This window comes from Physeter macrocephalus, chromosome 18, assembly GCF_002837175.3.
Source record: "Physeter macrocephalus isolate SW-GA chromosome 18, ASM283717v5, whole genome shotgun sequence".
In the NCBI taxonomy this organism is placed as follows: domain Eukaryota; kingdom Metazoa; phylum Chordata; class Mammalia; order Artiodactyla; family Physeteridae; genus Physeter; species Physeter macrocephalus.
The window spans coordinates 83,347,709-83,365,431 of NC_041231.1; the positions used below are offsets into that span (position 1 = coordinate 83,347,709).

A 17,723-nucleotide genomic window follows, 5' to 3' on the forward strand; every position below is an offset into this window, starting at 1 on the left:
TATTGGCGCCTTGTTCTCACCCCCATCAAAATTCCATGCAACAGCAATGCCTTAGATTATCACAAAGGACCAGTGAGGAGAATCAGAGGAAGAGGCCTTAGTTTAGAGCCATAAAGACAAAAGTGAAGCCATTATGGTCAAGTGTTGGCTGACCTTCCAATGTCTATTCCCCAGTTTCCCTTCATCAGTAGCCCTAAGATTTTCCTTCCAGGCATCACTGCTGTCATATTCTCACCCAGGTGCTGGGGGCTGGGATTGACTCTGTTCCAAGGTCCACAATAATTGGCCAAAAACAGCCAGCAAATCCTATCACCCTGAGCACAAGGCAGTATGGTCACGTACAATGACTTAGTTTGGACCAATGAGTCATGAAGAGACATTTGTTGAGGGCTTCTGGAAAAGGAACTTCCTCCTTCTGAAACCATGCCCATAAAAGACCCCTTTATTCACATGCAATGTAGATAGGGGAGCAAGTAGCCCTGGGCGCTACTGGCAACCATCTTTTGCCCACAGAGGAGGCAGCCTTAGGTTGAATCTGAGCCCACGGAGGGCAGGGCAGAGACATAGAAAGAGCTATCTCATGAGTGAGCATGGAACTATTGAGTCAGGCCATGCCTATGACTCCTGACTGAGCTTTTCTGTCCCATGAGCCATTCTGTGAGTCACTTTATTAAGTCTACTTGAGTCGTGTTCTTTTTCCCTTGTGATTGAAATCTTCATGATAAGATTTTTTAAATAAAATTTAAGGAAAGACATGAAAGAGCATAAGTGTAATGGAAAAACAACTATACATAGATTCTACAGGGCTATGGATGTGGATATAGACTACGGTATAAATACATGCTCTGTTGGAACAAACTTTCTTTGTACGTAATGTTCCAGAGTGATTCTTAGGAGGAAATAAACAGAGATTCAGCACAGGTAGAGATACCAGAAACAGCCACATCTCCCCCCAAACTCCCACAGTTTGCAACAACACCGCAAAAGAAGACGATTAATTTCTCGGCACTAGAAAATTCCACAGGGGATCTTCAGGGCATCAGGGTGAGAATGGAAGCACACCACCAATGAAGAGGGAGGAAAGTGGGAATCCAGAGTCTGGTAAGGAGACTGGCTTTACCCCGCTAACTCCCATCAGGCCCTAAGTTCTGCCTAATGGTCCCATCTCATAGTCCAGCTTGTCATCCCTGCCACCAAGAACATAAACCAGGACATCATTCCATGTGGACTCACAGAGAAGAATTAAAGGCGTCATGTGGAGTGCAGTGAATCAGCCACCAGGCTAAAGGTTAGATGGGGTCATTAGTCTATAGCTGGGACTGGCTAGATGACGTGCAGTAACAAACTACCCCAAATCCTCATGGACACAACACAAAGTCCACTACAAATGTTGGCAGGTCTCCAGGATGGAATAGCTGTCCTCTATAAGTTGACACCACACTCTGGACCATTTAGTCATCACAGCAAAGGAAAAGAGAGGGCTGGAGAGTCGAGCCCGAGACGTGAAGTGTTTCTACCCACACGCTAAGCAAGTGACGTGGCCCATCACACTTCACAAAGGGGTGGGAGTACGCCAAGCTTCCTAGGGCTCAAAACAGACGAGAACTGGATAGTGGAGGAGACTACCACAGAGGGAACTAACTGCAGAGCTGCTGTACACTCTTAGTTAAAAGATACAGTTCTGGAAAATCAGTTAAATATCCATTCAGTTAAATATCAGTTAAATGTCCAGTTAAATATTCAGTTAAATATTCAGTTAGATATCAGTTAAATAGCCACCTCCTGGGAGGTGACTAGCACTTAATTGTTAGGCACTTAGGCTTAATGACCAGCTCAACCCTGCTTCTGAAAGCATCTCCCTCCAAAGGCACACACCCCTGAAGACAAACACTGAATAAAAGAGGTGGTTTAAAGGGAAGAAAAGGAAGATGGGAAGAAAAGAAGAAAAAGAGGAGAGGGGAAGAAAGTGAGGGGAGGGGAAGGGAAGGGAAGGGAAAAGGAAGGAGAAGGGAGAAAAGAAAGAAAAAGAAAAGGAAAGAAGAAAAACCAAAAGGAGAAGAAAGGAAAGGAGAGAAAACAGAAGTGAAAAAGTGTTTGGGGATTTCAGTAATACAAGAAACAAAACAATTAGGGAATAGAAAGTAGTTTCAATTAGCCTCTACCTAGCTATACACATTATAAAGAAAATGTAAAATTTGTTGCATCACTGTATTGCACCAATTTGCTAGGAGAATCTCCTTAAACAGAAAGTAGGGATTAAATTAAGCAGTGGGGTTTTGCTTTTTTAACAGCCAAATATCAGGGGCATGAAAGCTAGTTTGTAGTCAGTAGAAGAATGAATAGAGTGAGAGACCTGCAGAGACTTGGTCTGGTCAAATCAAGTAACATCCTTGAAGACGCCAGCTTGAATCAAAGCACCTTTAACATAAGAAACCATCCCTAGCGCCAATGATAGTGAGGTAGTAAGTATGGGCACAAGAGGCTGGCTGACCGCCACGATACTTACCTGCATCCCTCCTTTCCCTTCCTACTTGTGATCTGTTTCAGCTGCCTACATTTACTCACCACTCACTTACTTCTTAACCCCTCAAAATCTGGTTTTCCTCCCCAACAATACTGTCCTGCAGCCTCAAGCATCACTAAGGACCTTCTGATCACATTACCTTTTGATGTGCCTCATCACCCCTTCCTTCAATCTCTCCCCTCCCCTGGCTTCCACGACACTGCAGCAAGAGTTTTCAAAGATAACTTTAGCAACAGAAACCTTCTTTCAAATGAGATCTTGCTTGGAACTCCTACTGACTACCATAGCTTTATAGTAGACTTGAAATCGGGCAGAGTAAGTCATCAAAGTTTGTTCTTCTCTTTAAAGGTAGATTTGGCTATTCATTACATTTCCATAGAAATTTTTAATCGGCCTGGAAACTGCTACCAAAAAATAAAGTTGGGTTGTTTTATTGGAATTGCATTGTCTCTAAACATTAACTTAGGACTGACATCTCAACAGTTTTGAAAACTCCAATAATGGATCTCTTAATGTTTCCTCTGATTTGGATTCATTAAGCTTTTTGGATCTATGGGATTGTATTTTTCATCAAATTTGAAAAAATTTTGGCCATTATCTCATTAAATATTTTCCTATCCCTCCTACCTCCTCTTCCATTTCCATACCTCCTACCTACATAAGCAACCCTGAGCCCAGCTTCCGATGGCTCCCCCCAGGGAGACTGCTTCTCTCTGCCTGAGGTCTCTTTCCCTGGAATAGTGTTCTCAGACAGAAAGCTGTTCTCCTTGTGTGTTTCCCTTCTCTCAAGGATCACAGCCTTGTGCCGTCTATTATGCAAAGCCTGAAATACATTCCAACTAGTTTCAGAGTTGTGTATAGCAAGAAGGTAAGTCTAAAATCATCACTCTCTCATGGCCAAAACCAGAAGTCTGTCTATTCACATTTAAGGGCAACGCAGTAAAAATCTAAGTGGACAATCTGTAATAAGCTGGATGTCATGAGGCTTCCAAATGTCCAAATCTGTGGGTCTTTACTCTGGTTTAATTGCTCCAGAAAAGTATCGTTTAGTCTCCTTTCTGGAAAGAATAGAACATGAATTGCCAGGATGCTGGAGCTGGGGGCAAAGGACAGAATTTCGTGCGGGGTTGGGGAAGGTTTACCTCTCTTCAAAGAGTAACCAGATCTTCCAATCATCTTTGAGATTCTCCATCCCCTCCTCCCCTGTGCTTGATATCAGGCACCTAATTAATACAATCTGTCCATAGATTATGCCCCTGCTTCCTGGAGGAAGGAGTAGGAAAGAGATGTCTGCTTGGGTCCACCAATAGCAAGGTCCTGGGCTCTAGACACTCTTTATCGAGGATTTCAAACAACCCCTTCCTGTCTCATGACCATTTCCTGGTACCTAATTTTCTCTAAATCCAAAGCTCTTCTAGGGCCCAGTAGAGCAAACTGTCTTGCTTTTTTTATCTAAATGTCCCTTTGCAGGAACTTAATTTTGGCTTTCCTCCTCCCCATGAAGTCATCTGCATTCTCCCATATACTTTCCATCTTCACATAATGCTGTGCATGTGCTACAAAAATCTCATTTTATCAAAAAGGGAGGTTTATCCCTCTGTTTCTTGTCCTCCTTTTATTATACCTACTTGAAACAAGAGGTTCCTGCCTCAGTTTGGTTAAGAGTTCATTGTTAACTACATTAAGCTTCACAGCCATATTTTCAACCATTTTTACTCTGGTTTTGCTATTTTCAGGTTCTTTGTTCATTACTGTTTCTTGTTTCTCATATCATCTTCATCCTTGGATTCATTTTATGGTTTGCCAGAGCACGTGATTTTTCAGAGAGTGCACAGGGGTGATAAACATTCTGAATTTTGTATAGCGTACTTGTCTTTATTTTGTTTCTGTTCCAAATAGTATTTGATGGGGTATAGGATTCTAGGTTTAAAATCATCTCCCAGATAACTTTAATAGCACTGTTTCCAACTTCTTTTTCCACTGATATGGCAGATCAGATGTTCAGAGAAACCTCTTCAAGTTATTACAACCGAAATTGCTAGGTGAAACATCTGGATGAGTGGAGGGAAAGTAAAGGGATTCCTTCGAGGCAGAAATGAGGAGAATGCTGTTTTCCCTGTCCTTTTCTTCCTTCTTTCCCTGAGTCTGTCCTGGAGTTTCAGAGTTGCCTTGGGTTTGGCCAAGTTTAACAAAGACCCTAATACTCACAAAGGACCATACCCATCTCCTGTCCCCAAGCAAACAATCCCCTTTTTGCTTTGTGAGCTGCTCTTAAGACTTTGTCTTGAGAGCCACAGAGCCACCACTCTGAGTACACAGGGACACAGAAAAAGAAAGGGAGAGGAAAAAGGAAGGGAAATGGCCCTAGTAGTTCTCCCAAGCAATACTTTCTTCAGTTACCCTGATACCTGCCCTATATGACTCTCAAGTTTGGGATTTCTCCTGGAGCTCCATTGAAAAGTATAGCTGACTCTTTCTATCCGTTTTCTCTAAACTGCGTTTGCATTGTGTTTATTCTGCTGTGATTTCTCTACCCATCCAACCCAATCCACTCTTTATCCTTCAGAAATCCCTCAAAACCTCTGGCTGTCTTATGGCACCTTATTGTGTTTTCCAGCACTCTTAGATTTTTGCTTTTTCTAATATCTTGTCTCTTGTTTCATGTACCACGGCAATACACAGTAGGTATAATCATTGTCTTCTGAAGAAGAGACAAATGTACCTGTGCTAAAATGGAAAGATGACGATGATTCATTCACTCATTCATAAATCCATTCGTCCATTCAATAATTTTTAACAGGATCTGCTGTGTATTAGGCATAGTTCTAAGCTTTGGGAAACAGCAGTGACAAGACAAAATTCTTCTTTTCAAGGAGCTGATACCCTGGAGTGTCAATAGGTTTTTTAAAAATACAAGTTGAAGAACAACATTAATGACGCAATAACATCTTTGAGTGCAAATGAGTGTATGTACACCAGTGTGTGTGAGTGTGTGTGTGTGTGTATCTCCTTTCAGATAGAATCTTCAGGGGATGGAATTGGAGAAGCAACATGTGAGAAGGCTTCTTTTTAACTGCCTTTATTTGTATTTCTATATTGTTCATTTGTACAACTGATTCAGGCTCTGTTCTAGGCAGTTGGGACACACCAGCAAACAAAGCAGGTAAACATTTCTGCCTTCCTGGAGATCATGTTCTAGCAAGAAAAGTCAGATGCAAAACAATAAACATAATAAATTAGTATCTTACATAATATACTAGCAGGTGATAAGGACTATGGAAAAAATAAAACAGACTAAGGAAAATTGCAGGTATGATATACGGAGTGAGCAGCACTGGGTTGTAACTTTAAATAGCATGGTAAAAGTAGACTTCACTGAGGAAGTAACATTTCAGCAAAAAGTTAAAACAGAGGGTTGTACTTGAAAAGGGATGGAGAAAGATGCTCAACATTGCTAATGATTAGAGAAATGCAAATCAAAACTACAATGAGGTTATCACCTCACACCAGTCAGAATGGCTATCATCAAAAAGTCTACAAATAATAAATGTTGAAGAGGGTATGGAGAATGGAGGAACACTTCTACACTGTTGGTGGGAATGTAAATTGGTGCAGCCACTATGGAGAACAGTATGGAGGTTCCTTAAAAACTAAAAATAGTAGAGTTGCCATATGATCCAGTGACCCCACCCCTAGGCATATATCTGGAAAAGATGAAACTCGAATTTGAAAAGACACATGCACCCCAACATTCACAGCAGCACTATTCACAATAGCCAAGACATGGAAGCAACCTAAATGTCCATCGACAAATACCATTTATATGTGGAATCTAAAAAATAACACAAATGAACTTGTTTACAAAACAGAAACAGACTCACAGACATAGAAAACAAACTTATGGTTACCAAAGGGGAAGGGGGGAGGGAGAAGGATAAATTAGGAGTTTGGGATTCGCAGATACACACTACTAGATATAAAATAGATAAATAACAAGGATTTACGGGGAACTATATTATCTTGTAGTAACCTATAATGGAAAAGAATCTGAAAAAGAATATATATATACATATATATGTGTGTGTGTGTGTGTGTGTGTATAACCAAATCACTTTGCTGTACACCTGAAACTAACACAATATTGTAAATCAACTATACTTCAATTTAAAAAAGAAAAAGAGACAGTATTTTAAGCAGAAGACAGTATTTTAAGGAGACAGTGTTTTAAGCAGAAGGAAGAGCAGATGCAAAAGTTGCAGTGTGGAAGTGAGCCTGGCGTGTTCCAGGAACAGCAGGGAGCCGCTGGGCCTGGACAGACCAGATACAGGTGCCAGAAACAAGAGGTGAAGTCAAAGAGGAGTTGGAGGTGGGAAGCTGGTGCAGAGAATGGCCCTTTAGATAAGCGTAAGGACTTGCTTTTATTGAGAGAGAATTTGGGAGCCACGGAAAGGTTTTGAGAGGAGTGTAATTACCTGACATATTTGGAAAGGGTCACTGGGGCTCCATTAGAATAGACTGAAAGGGGAGGCTGAGGGAGAGGCAGGGAGACCAGCTCTGTAATCATCAGTAGATGACGGTGGAGGTGACAGCCGTAGACTTGCTACAAAGCAGTCAGATGAAAGGTACAGACAACAGAATTTCCTGATGGGTCTGACATGGGATTCGGAAGATCAAGGATGCCTCCGCGGCCTGAGCAACTGAAAAGCTGCCATCACCTCAGTTCAGGACTATGGTGGGGGGAAGAGGCTCTAGGGGAGAGCAGCAGTGGAGATCAGGAGTTCAACTCAGAACGTGTTAGACTTGAGAGGCCATTTCGGTATCCAAGTGAAGATGCCAGGAGGCAATGAAGTTTGGGAATCGAAAGTTCAGGAAAGAGTTCTGGGCGGGAGATTACAATTCTGGAATCAAGAGCATGGATATATAGATATAGATATATAGATATACTTCAAACATCTGAAAAGACCATTGGGAAAATTGACGGATAATTTTCCCACCTCCCACATTGAATTTTCAATCTCTCTGAACACTTTGCCGAACACAAGTTATCGAGTGCTGACTATTGCATGTGCCCCCTCCCCTCCACTCTCTCTGCCACTTCCCTCCTTCGATTACCTCTCACCCATCTCCCCTCAGTTTCCCAGGGCGTCCCACACCCAGCTACAGACCAATGCGACTAAAGCACGCTTGGGATCTTGCAGTAACTCCTTGAGGACTACTTGTCACCTGATGAATTAAAGGACAAAACGCTGAACCTGCCATCACAATCTCATCCTAGCCCATCTTTCCAAACCTACGACTCACTAGTCCCCTTCATATACACCATGCTCTTCACACTATTCCTGTGGGTTCTTGCCTCAGTGCCTTGGGCATCCTGGTTTCGCCACCAAAAATACCTTTCCTCTGCTTCCCCACCTGCGTGAACCCTGCCCATCCTTCCTGGCATAATACAAATGCTACCTAGTTACCTTCAGTTGACTGCCCCATCTGAAGGTAACCTTCCCCACCTCTGACCCTCCACTCTAGGGTAGGGGGAAGAGCATGTCATGGGCAACAGTTCCCAAAGTGAGGGCCACAGGACAGATAGAAGCCCCCAAAGAAATTCTGGGAATAAAGGGCTCTGCGGACAAACAAGTTCAGGTAATACTCCACACTACAGCCCTCTCCTAGAATTTTACATTATATATTCACATACTGAATGCTCTCAATAAACATATATATATGTTTTATATATAAATATATACATATATTTAATCCAACTTTCATAAATGCATTTGAGTTTGGAACCCTTTTATCCCAGAATACTTATTAACATTCCATGGAACTCGTGTTCTAAGGTTCTCACATAGTACTTGGACCTAGAGACCAGAACTCTACTCCTGATAAAGCATCTGGCAGTGTTGGTTCTTCCCAGGCCCAGAAAAGGCAATTGTGTACCTAAGGTCCTCAGACTTCCCAACATCTATGGGACAACCATACATCCCAGGACTGGAGTTTCCTAGGCACTGACATTAGCCTAGTAGGTTTAGACACATGCCCCTCTGGTTCCGAAAGATTAATTGGCTTATTTTCTCCACAATGACTTATGGCTGCGTGGATTATGATGCCAAATTACAGCTGTGTGATTTATCAGGTCACCTCTCTTTATGGACCTCAGTTAACTCATCCCTTGCTGAGTCACTGGTCAGATGGTGTCCAACATTACATCCAACTGGGATGAACTGACTCTTCACGTCCTTCTTTGAACCTCTCCTACCTCCATACATGACCTGTCTTCCCTACAGTCCCCTAAAGAGGGGTCTCTTTACACATTATTTTTCTCTTTCATAATAGAGGACCTTGAACGTGATTAGAACTCAATAAATACATGCTGTATAAACATTTAAAGATGACAGACATTTAAGGCCCCCAAAAAACTCAAAATTAGTCTTTGAGATGATGGGAAATTCAATGAAATCTAAGAAGTGAAATGATCTGGTCAAAGCAGCAAGCATTATGGAGAAATGATCCTGTATCATTTTCTAGCACTGAGACTAGCAAATGAGCGTGGACAAGAACAACCAACATTGGACATTTACTGTGTGTGAGGTGCAGTTCACAGCGGCTCACATGCTAGAATCCTCATACCACCCTACTTGGCGGGGTGGGGTACCATTATTCTCCCCACTTTACAGATGAGAAAACTGATGCACAGAGGGGCTAAGTTGCCTGAGTCCCCCAGGGAGCAACTGATGTATTCCATTCCCAGCAGTCCAGCTCAAAGCCCCTAACCCCTGTGCTACCTGCCTCTCCCTCCCTGTCACCGGCATTTGCTCAGAGGTGTGCCCTAACAACCCAGCTTATTATTCCCCAGGTGGAAACTGAAGCCCGGAAAGCCTTAAAGAATGCTCAGTGTCCCACAGCTAGCCTTCAGCCCACAGCTCTCTTTCTACAATTCGATGCTAATTCAGCAGCCTCGCTCACTACAGTAAACCTTTGAGACATCACTGCCAGCCAGCTGCTGAGAAGGGGCATGGGCATGAAGAGGAGGCTGTGATTAGGGGACCATAGTGCTGCAGATAAAGAATTAAAGTTATCAATACACTGAAAGGAAGAGGTGAATTTGGCAGGGGGGTGACACAAGGAAGGAAGAAGCAACAGCCCTGTGCAACAACCTGAAGGTTTAGGAAAGGGATGTGAAAAGCCTAGGAGGTAACAGGATGGACAGGGAGACCCCGGGGGAGAGGGGGTGGAAAGGCAGACAGGGAACAGCTTAGAAAGGACAGAAAAATCACACTATTTGTAACTGCATGTTTTTTCAGCACCAGCCCAAAAGTTATAGAAAAACAGGCCTCACGAACCCAGGAGGTACAGTTTGGGATTGCAAAGGTTTCATCGGAGCAGCATTCATGAGAGGATCTCCGATAGCGTGTGGCACTTAATAGGCGCTCAATAAACGTTTGTTCCAATAAAAGAGACAAAAGAGGGAGATCTGAGGATCGCTTTCATAAAGAGAAAGACACCTAAGGGAGTAGGTGCTCAATAAATATTATTTTTTATCTGTGTACCATGAGAAGCCTGGAGAGTTGTAAAAGATTATCTGATACATTTCCAAAGAGCCCTTTGCCTCTGATTTCAATTTTCGAAAATTCCCTGGGAGGCTGTGGAATCTCCCACAAGGGACTTTTAAGACACATTCTTACAAAACCCACTTGGAGGGGTGGCTAAGATGATTTAAAAATGGATGGGTGAGGTAGGGAGGCTGGACCAGATGACCCCGCAGACTTTTTCCCTATTCGGTCCTAATTTCCACCGCATCCCCTCAGAAGTAGAAGTTTCCACTCTGCTCTACATGGCACAGAGATGAACGGGATGGACCAGGAGACACTGCCATCCCACCAACTGAGGATGGCTGAGTGATTTGGAAACCTTCCAGAAGGGCCTGGTTAAATTGTAGGCCATTTATTTCATGGAGAAATAAACCACCGAGAGCTTCTTTCAAACATGCTCACGGAAAGCAGGACAAAATGCTGAGATTATCTGTTCAGAATTTGCTTTAAAAGAGCCCAGGCAGCACTCATTTATTTTTGAGAAAATATATGATTAACCATAGTTAACTATGAATTCAGATGCTGTACATTAGACCAGCTCCTCAAAGTTTGAGAGCATTTAATATTATATATCACTGCCATTTGGGCTAAATTGTTTTTTTAATGTACACAATATTACAAATTTAATTTGAGCTGTTTGAATCAGTCTGTAAAAAAGATTTGATTATACCTGAGTGTTCTGGCCCCAGCTTTTCTGTATCTCAGTAATCTTGGCGGTAATTGGCTGATTAGGCGTCTCACACTCCATCTTTGCCTCAGTTTCCATGGTAATCGTACAGGAGCTATTATAGATGAGAACTTCATCTCTTTCCACTTTAGGGCTGAAACGAGAGGGGAGGTTAAATGGGGTGTCATCAATCTTAATGAAATGCAATTATTTTTACTCTTATTAATCATTGCAAGCCATTAGCTTGTGGCAACTACAGGCCACCATTTGTCAAATTTTGCAAATTTCTGTAATTTTGTTTCCATTCTTTTATTGTTTATTTGTTTTCCCTTTATCTGCACACCCTGCAATGAAAATGCACATGGTAAATATCTTTCACTGAGGTCTTTCTCTTTTCCAGCTCTATCAGGAACATTAGCAAAAGCTCCTCCAAACCCAACCAAACAAGCAATGCACAGATAATACTTCCAGTTCCAAAAATGGAAGCAAATGTTGGAAAAAAATTTTTTTTTTCTTTTCCCCTTCCCTCTTCCTGTTCTTACACTCAGTGATGGGGGAGTGAATTGCCTGAATCCCCCCAGGGCATATGGAGAAATTGGAAAACCCCCACGACTGGCTAACTGGTCCCTAATTCCAACTGTGAAAAAATGAGCTCATTTAGGCTTTCAATTCCCTCTCCCCAGCTGATGGCAATGAGGCTCTGTTGCTAGCAGCGGAACATTAACTTAGTAAATTAATTAAACTTACTTAACCGCCCAGACTAAGGAGATTCGATATATGTGCCAGTTATACTATCAGCCACTTGCTTTAAAAGTCCTCTTGCTTTAAGGAGAGAAACCAGACTGGATTTAAAATGAAAAACTGCAGTGTAGCATTACAGAAAGTCTAAAAATATGTGGTCCAGAGGAGAGGAGAGCATGGAGTTTGCAGGGTATGGCCCCCAACAGGTGTGATATTTACTCAAGAATAATCCTGGCTTTAGGCATTGTTGCAACTAGCTCCAAGATTATTAGTTATAATAATGTACGATGTTTTACACTTTTTAACAGTTTCATATGTATGATCTCATTTCAGCTGGTAAATTAGGTAGAGGCATAAAAAATGTAACTCAAAGAGATCTGGGGATTTGCATAAAGTCAAACACAAAAATAAGGCAACTCTGAGATGAGAATCCAAGGGGTCCCGTCTCCTAGAGCAGTACTCCCAAGTTTTGAGATGCTGATGGGACATCACCACAAAGTTGGCATATCCCACAGGAAGACCAGGATTGGTGATGAAAAGAGCAAAAGGTCACTCCTTGAGAAACTATAACTCATGTCCAACTAGAACATCTTTTTTCAAATCAATGTCGAAATGGTTTCTCCCACACTTTGCTAGAAATAATGAGCAGGAAAACTATCACATCTACTTCATCTCCTCGTCTTCATGCTAAAACATTCCCAGCTCCATATCCACCCAAGATATGACTTCCATACTCACTGTCTTCTAGACCTACTGTAGATTGTCAATATGTTAATATTGTGCAGCCCAGTTTGGCTGACCATTGAGGCTGTGGTCTCCCTTTATCGAAGCCCTCCCCACCATGGCACCTAATACTATGTTCGTTTTGTAGCCCCTAAGATTAAATTAAGATGGTGGTGAACTCAAAGTCTCAGAGCCACAATTACCTGAGGATTTCACCATGCTGCATTTGTTCAGCCAATTTTCTGAGAAGCATTATAATGCAGAAGTGAGGCTTGAAAGCCAACCAGCTAGATTCGAATCCCCAAGCAGATATTTACCATCCATCTGACATTGTTGAAGACATACTCTCTAAGCTTTGTTTTCCACGTTTATAAAATGAAGTTACTAATCATAAACACCTTCTTTTAAAGAGGTGTTTGGGGGATGGAGCCAAATGAAGCCTACAAAAGGACCTGTCCAGAATCTGGTGCAAGGTAGTGTCCGATAAAGTCAGTTCTTGTTATAGTTTTAGGTAGTAGTGACATAGGTGGTATTATTGTTGAAATGTCAATGTGGGAATTTACATTCATTGTTGTTATGGGTCGTCTCACTGATGTGGACCCAATGCTCAAATACACTTTGAATCTGAGCCTGTAATGTAGCTACACATCCATTTAGCTGAGCCATCGTCCAGGGGTAGACAAAGCCACAGGATAAACACAGCATTTGCTCCTGAAGTGTCAGTTGCATGCAAAGATTCAGAAGAGCAAAGAAAAGTAATTTAACTTTCATATTAAAATGTAATATTTAGACACCTATGGAGATATGATGAAGTAGAATGCAAAATTCACATGGACTTTTCAAATAAAACACCTGACTTCAAAGCAACTTGATACTGTGATAGGGTACCTTGGGCTTTGCAGCTAGAACCTTTCTTTTGCTACTGGGGGGCGGGGGGTAGGAGGGCTGCTAGAAGAGTTTAAGAAGCTCTCCATCACCACTGCCATCATAAATCTCTTATAAAGCCATCAGAAAGGAAATGAAGTTGGTTTTCCACACCATCTCGTTCCTTGTGAATTGGTTTGCTACCAATGGGAGATTGCTACTCCCATTTCTGAAGGCTCACAAGCCATCTGATTAATAATTCATTCTGGGGCTTCCCTGGTGGTGCAGTGGTTGAGAGTCCACCTGCCGATGCAGGGGACACGGGTTCGTGCCCCGGTCCGGGAAGGTCCCACATGCCGCGGAGTGGCTGGGCCCGTGAGCCATGGCCGCTGAGCCTGCGCGTCCGGAGCCTGTGCTCCGCAACGGGAGAGGCCACAACAGTGAGAGGCCCGCATACCGCAAAAAAATAATAATAATAATAATAATTCATTCTGGAATTTTGTCAGGGATAATGTAAACTTAGTTGTCTACCTTTCCAGAATTCCCTTTTTTTGCTTCTTAGGCAAGGGAAAGAATATTTGCCTGTCACCTCTCTCTGTTCTGTGCTCCCCTCTCATGTTCATTTCCAACCGTGGATCTTCACTCATATGAGCAGGTTTTTTATACTCACTATATGATGATCTGGGATACTGACTTGAACTCAAGGGAAGGAGTGACCTTTACAACCTTTCTTGATCATGGGCTTCCACCTCCTAACAAGACTTCTTCTGCCCTTTCTAGGTTCTTCATCAGCAAAGGTTAGAGTAAAATGAGGTAAGTCACCCTGCCCTCTTTTCATCTGCCTGTAGCAATGCCCGCCAGTTCACAGTGGATTGTTCCATTTTGCTAGTGACTCCAGAAACACAATATATATCACCTGCCATTGGAAGGTCACTCCAGCTGACAGAGTCCTGAACAAATTAAACAAAGCCTGTTTCTTCAGCAAGTCCTCTAACAGCTGCTCCCCCAGTAGAAGACCCTGCTGATATCTGTCGATGCTGTAACAAGGGTCCCTGTGGCTTTTCAGGCCGTTCCCGGAGGAGACAGTCTGTTCCCTGCAGTCGTAGGCACACGACAGAAGCAGCAGATGTCACAGTGGGGCCACTGATCTTCCCAGGAAAGACTAGTGACCATGGTATAAAAGGGTCCACCTCCTTCCCACCTCTGTGATGTCGGGCATAGGCCTGGCCACCATGGCATCCCTGACTCTGCCTTGCATTGTCCTGTGTTTCCAGGCTGCTTCCCACCCTGTGTGCTCTGCTTCCCGATAAAAGAAGAAAGTGAAAACAAATCATGTTCTTTTTGCTCTGAAAGAGTTAAAACACTTTTCTGCTGGCTTAGACATTTTCACAACCTTTAGCTCACATTTCTTTTCTTTTTTGGCCCTGATTATATGACTAGAAAATTTTTTCATTAAAAAGCCATCATCAAGATGAGCAGAGACACCAGGATGTCAAAAATGGACTAACATTTGCAAAATTTCAAAGTTTCTTAATATTACTATGTCATGTTTTCTTCCACAATCATCCTACAAATTAAGGAGCATAGTTGGCCAGATTTAACTATAGACATATATGTACATAGAGAAATACACAGATATAGATGATATGGATGTGCATGCACACACACATGCACACAAATATTTATTTTGAGGGAATGTGGTAAGAATATTTGGTCCAAATGGTGGCAGAGAGAGTTCTAGAACTTAAGTTTCCTGAGTCCCAATCTATTGCTCTTTCAGTCGGTCCAATCAGATCCAAAAGTAAGCAGATATTCTCTTTGGATGCACTCTCTATGGTAGGCAGTAAAAACACATGCCGTCATTCTGTCTCCCTCACTTAGCCTGAAATTGCTTCCTATGTCTCAAATCTCCTGGACCCGCACAGCCCGGCCAAGGCTCTGTTACTGATGCCGACAATATAGCATCATGCTGAGTACACTGTGAGTCAGAAGCCTTGGGTACCAGTCCTGATACTGCCGGGGCTTGACTGTGTGACTTTAGAAAGATACTTAGTCTGTTCTTAGAATAGAATCCAAACTCCTTACTGTGACCTTTGAGGCCTTAATACCTCCCTGAGCTCTTCTCGAGCCACTTTTCCTCCTTCTTACCCTACTCCTGCCCTTCTGACCTCTGACAGTTCATGAAACTTGATGGGTCCTTTGCACTTGCTGCCCCCACTGCCATGACACTTGTCCTTAGCTCAGCTTAAAAGGCACTTCTTCAGAGAAACCTCCTCTGAGCCGATCCAGTGATCCCACACCTGGGCATATATCTAGAGAAAACTATAATTCAAAAAGATACATGCACTTCATGGGGGGTGGGGGTGGGATGAATTGGGAGATTGGGATTGACATGTATACACTAATATGTATAAAATGGATAACTAATAACAACCTGCTGTATAAAAAAATAAATGAAATAAAATTCAAAAAAAATGTAAAAAAATATAAAAATAAATAAGTGAGTATCTTTCCCTTGGGGGAAAAAAAAAGATACATGCACTCCAATGTTCATTGCAGCACTATTTACAATAGCCAAGACATGGAAGCAACCTAAATGTCCATTGACAGATGAATGGATAAAGAAGATGTGACATACACACACACACACACACACACACACACACACACACACACACAGTGGACTATTACACAGCCATAAAAAAGAATGAAATAATGCCATTTGTAGCAACATAGATGGACCTAGAGATTATCATACTAAGTGAAGTAAGCCCAACAGAGAAAGACAAATATCATTTGATATCACTACCTACTGTGTAGCACAGGGAACTATACTCAGTATCTTGTAATAATCTAAAAGGGAAAAGAATCTGAAAAAGAACATATATATATATTTGTATAACTGAATTACTTTGCTGCATACCTGAAACTAATACATTGTAAATCAACTATACTGCAAATTAAAAACCAATAGTAACAAAAAGTGAAATTAAAAAATTTTTTAAAAGCGGCCTCCATTGTTTTTTATCACTTTATAGCCCTTACATAACATGTGATCATCTTCTTTATTGTCTGGCCTCCTCCTCTACTCTTAAGGACAGGGACTTTGCATCTCATTCACCACTGAGTCACCAGCTCCTGGCACAGTACCTGGAACATAATAAACACTTGCTAATTACTGGATGGATGGATGGATGGACGGATGGACAAACTGGGCATATATCTGCCACAGATACAAACGTCTGTCTTTGCCAGTGGTAGTGGCTGGCAGGGGAGAAAACCATTTAATGGAAATGGGTTCTTTGCAAAGATCCTGGAAAGTAGTTCTCTGGGTTCACAAGCACAATCTTAAGAAGAACCAAGGTAAGCTATTTAGCACATGATATTCCTAGTGCCCCTTGTATAATTTATATTGTGTTTTCTGGTTATTAAATTGGTACATGTTCACTGAAAATATTACATTAAAACTCAATGAAGAAAACAAATATTATCAGTCCTCCAGCCCCCTAGGGATACGCACTATCAGCATTTTAGAATACATCCTTCCAGTCTTTTTCCCAATCACCTGTTGTGTGACACATGTACATGTACTATAAACACCATCAGGATTTCATTGATGCACTATTTTGTGAACTGTACTTTTCACTCCTCAGTATATTGTAAGCATTTCCTTCTTTGGTTAAATATTCTACACCGTGGTTTTTCAAGGTTCTTAGTATATTGTCACTTGGATTCATCCTTTATTACTAAACGCTTACTTCATTTCAACTGTTTTTGTTAATATACCAAAAGCTTTGAAGACTATAGTTCTTCATAAATGTTACATATTTCCAACTGCTTTCTTAAAATCCTGGAAGTAAAATTGCTGAATCAAAGTATGAAGAATTAATAAATGAAAAAGAAATGAAGAAAACAATAGCAAAGATCAATAAAACTAAAAGCTGGTTCTTTGAGAAGATAAACAAAATTGATAAACCATTAGCCAGACTCATCAAGAAAAAAAAGAAGACTCAAAGCAATAGAATTAGAAATGAAAAAGGAGAAGTAACAACTAACACTGCAGAAATACAAAGGATCACGAGAGACTACTACAAGCAACTATATGCCAATAAAATGGACAACCTGGAAGAAATGGACAAATTCTTAGAAAGGCACAACCTTCGGAGATTGAACCAGGAAGAAATAGAAAATATAAACGGACCAATCACAAGCACTGAAATTGAGACTGTGATTAAAAATCTTCCAACTAACAAAATCCCAAGACCAGATGGCTTCACAGGTGAATTCTATCAAACATTCAGACAAGAGCTAACACCTAACCTTCTCAAAATCTTCCAAAATATAGCAGAGGGAGGAACACCCCCAAACTCATTCTACGAGGCCACCATCACCCTGATACCAAAAGCAGACAAAGATGTCACAAAGAAAGAAAACTACAGGCCAATATCACTGATGAACATAGATGCAAAAATCCTCAACAAAATACCAGCAAACAGAATCCCACAGCACATTAAAAGGATCATACACCATGATAAAGTAGGGTTTATCCCAGGGATGCAAGGATTCTTCAATATACACAAATCAATCAATGTGATAAACCATATTAACAAATTGAAGG

At 41.6% G+C, this 17,723-nt stretch overlaps 1 protein-coding gene across 1 annotated transcript in view; it reads right to left on the minus strand.

Moving 5' to 3' along the window:
• The window catches only part of PKHD1 (PKHD1 ciliary IPT domain containing fibrocystin/polyductin), a 429,330-nt gene that overhangs the window by 334,690 nt on the left and 76,917 nt on the right, over positions 1–17,723 (minus strand). Inside the window, exon 34 of the mRNA XM_024121891.1 lies at positions 10,781–10,931. Within this exon, the coding sequence (XP_023977659.1) occupies positions 10,781–10,931 (151 nt within the window). The remainder of the gene's footprint in view (positions 1–10,780; positions 10,932–17,723) is intronic.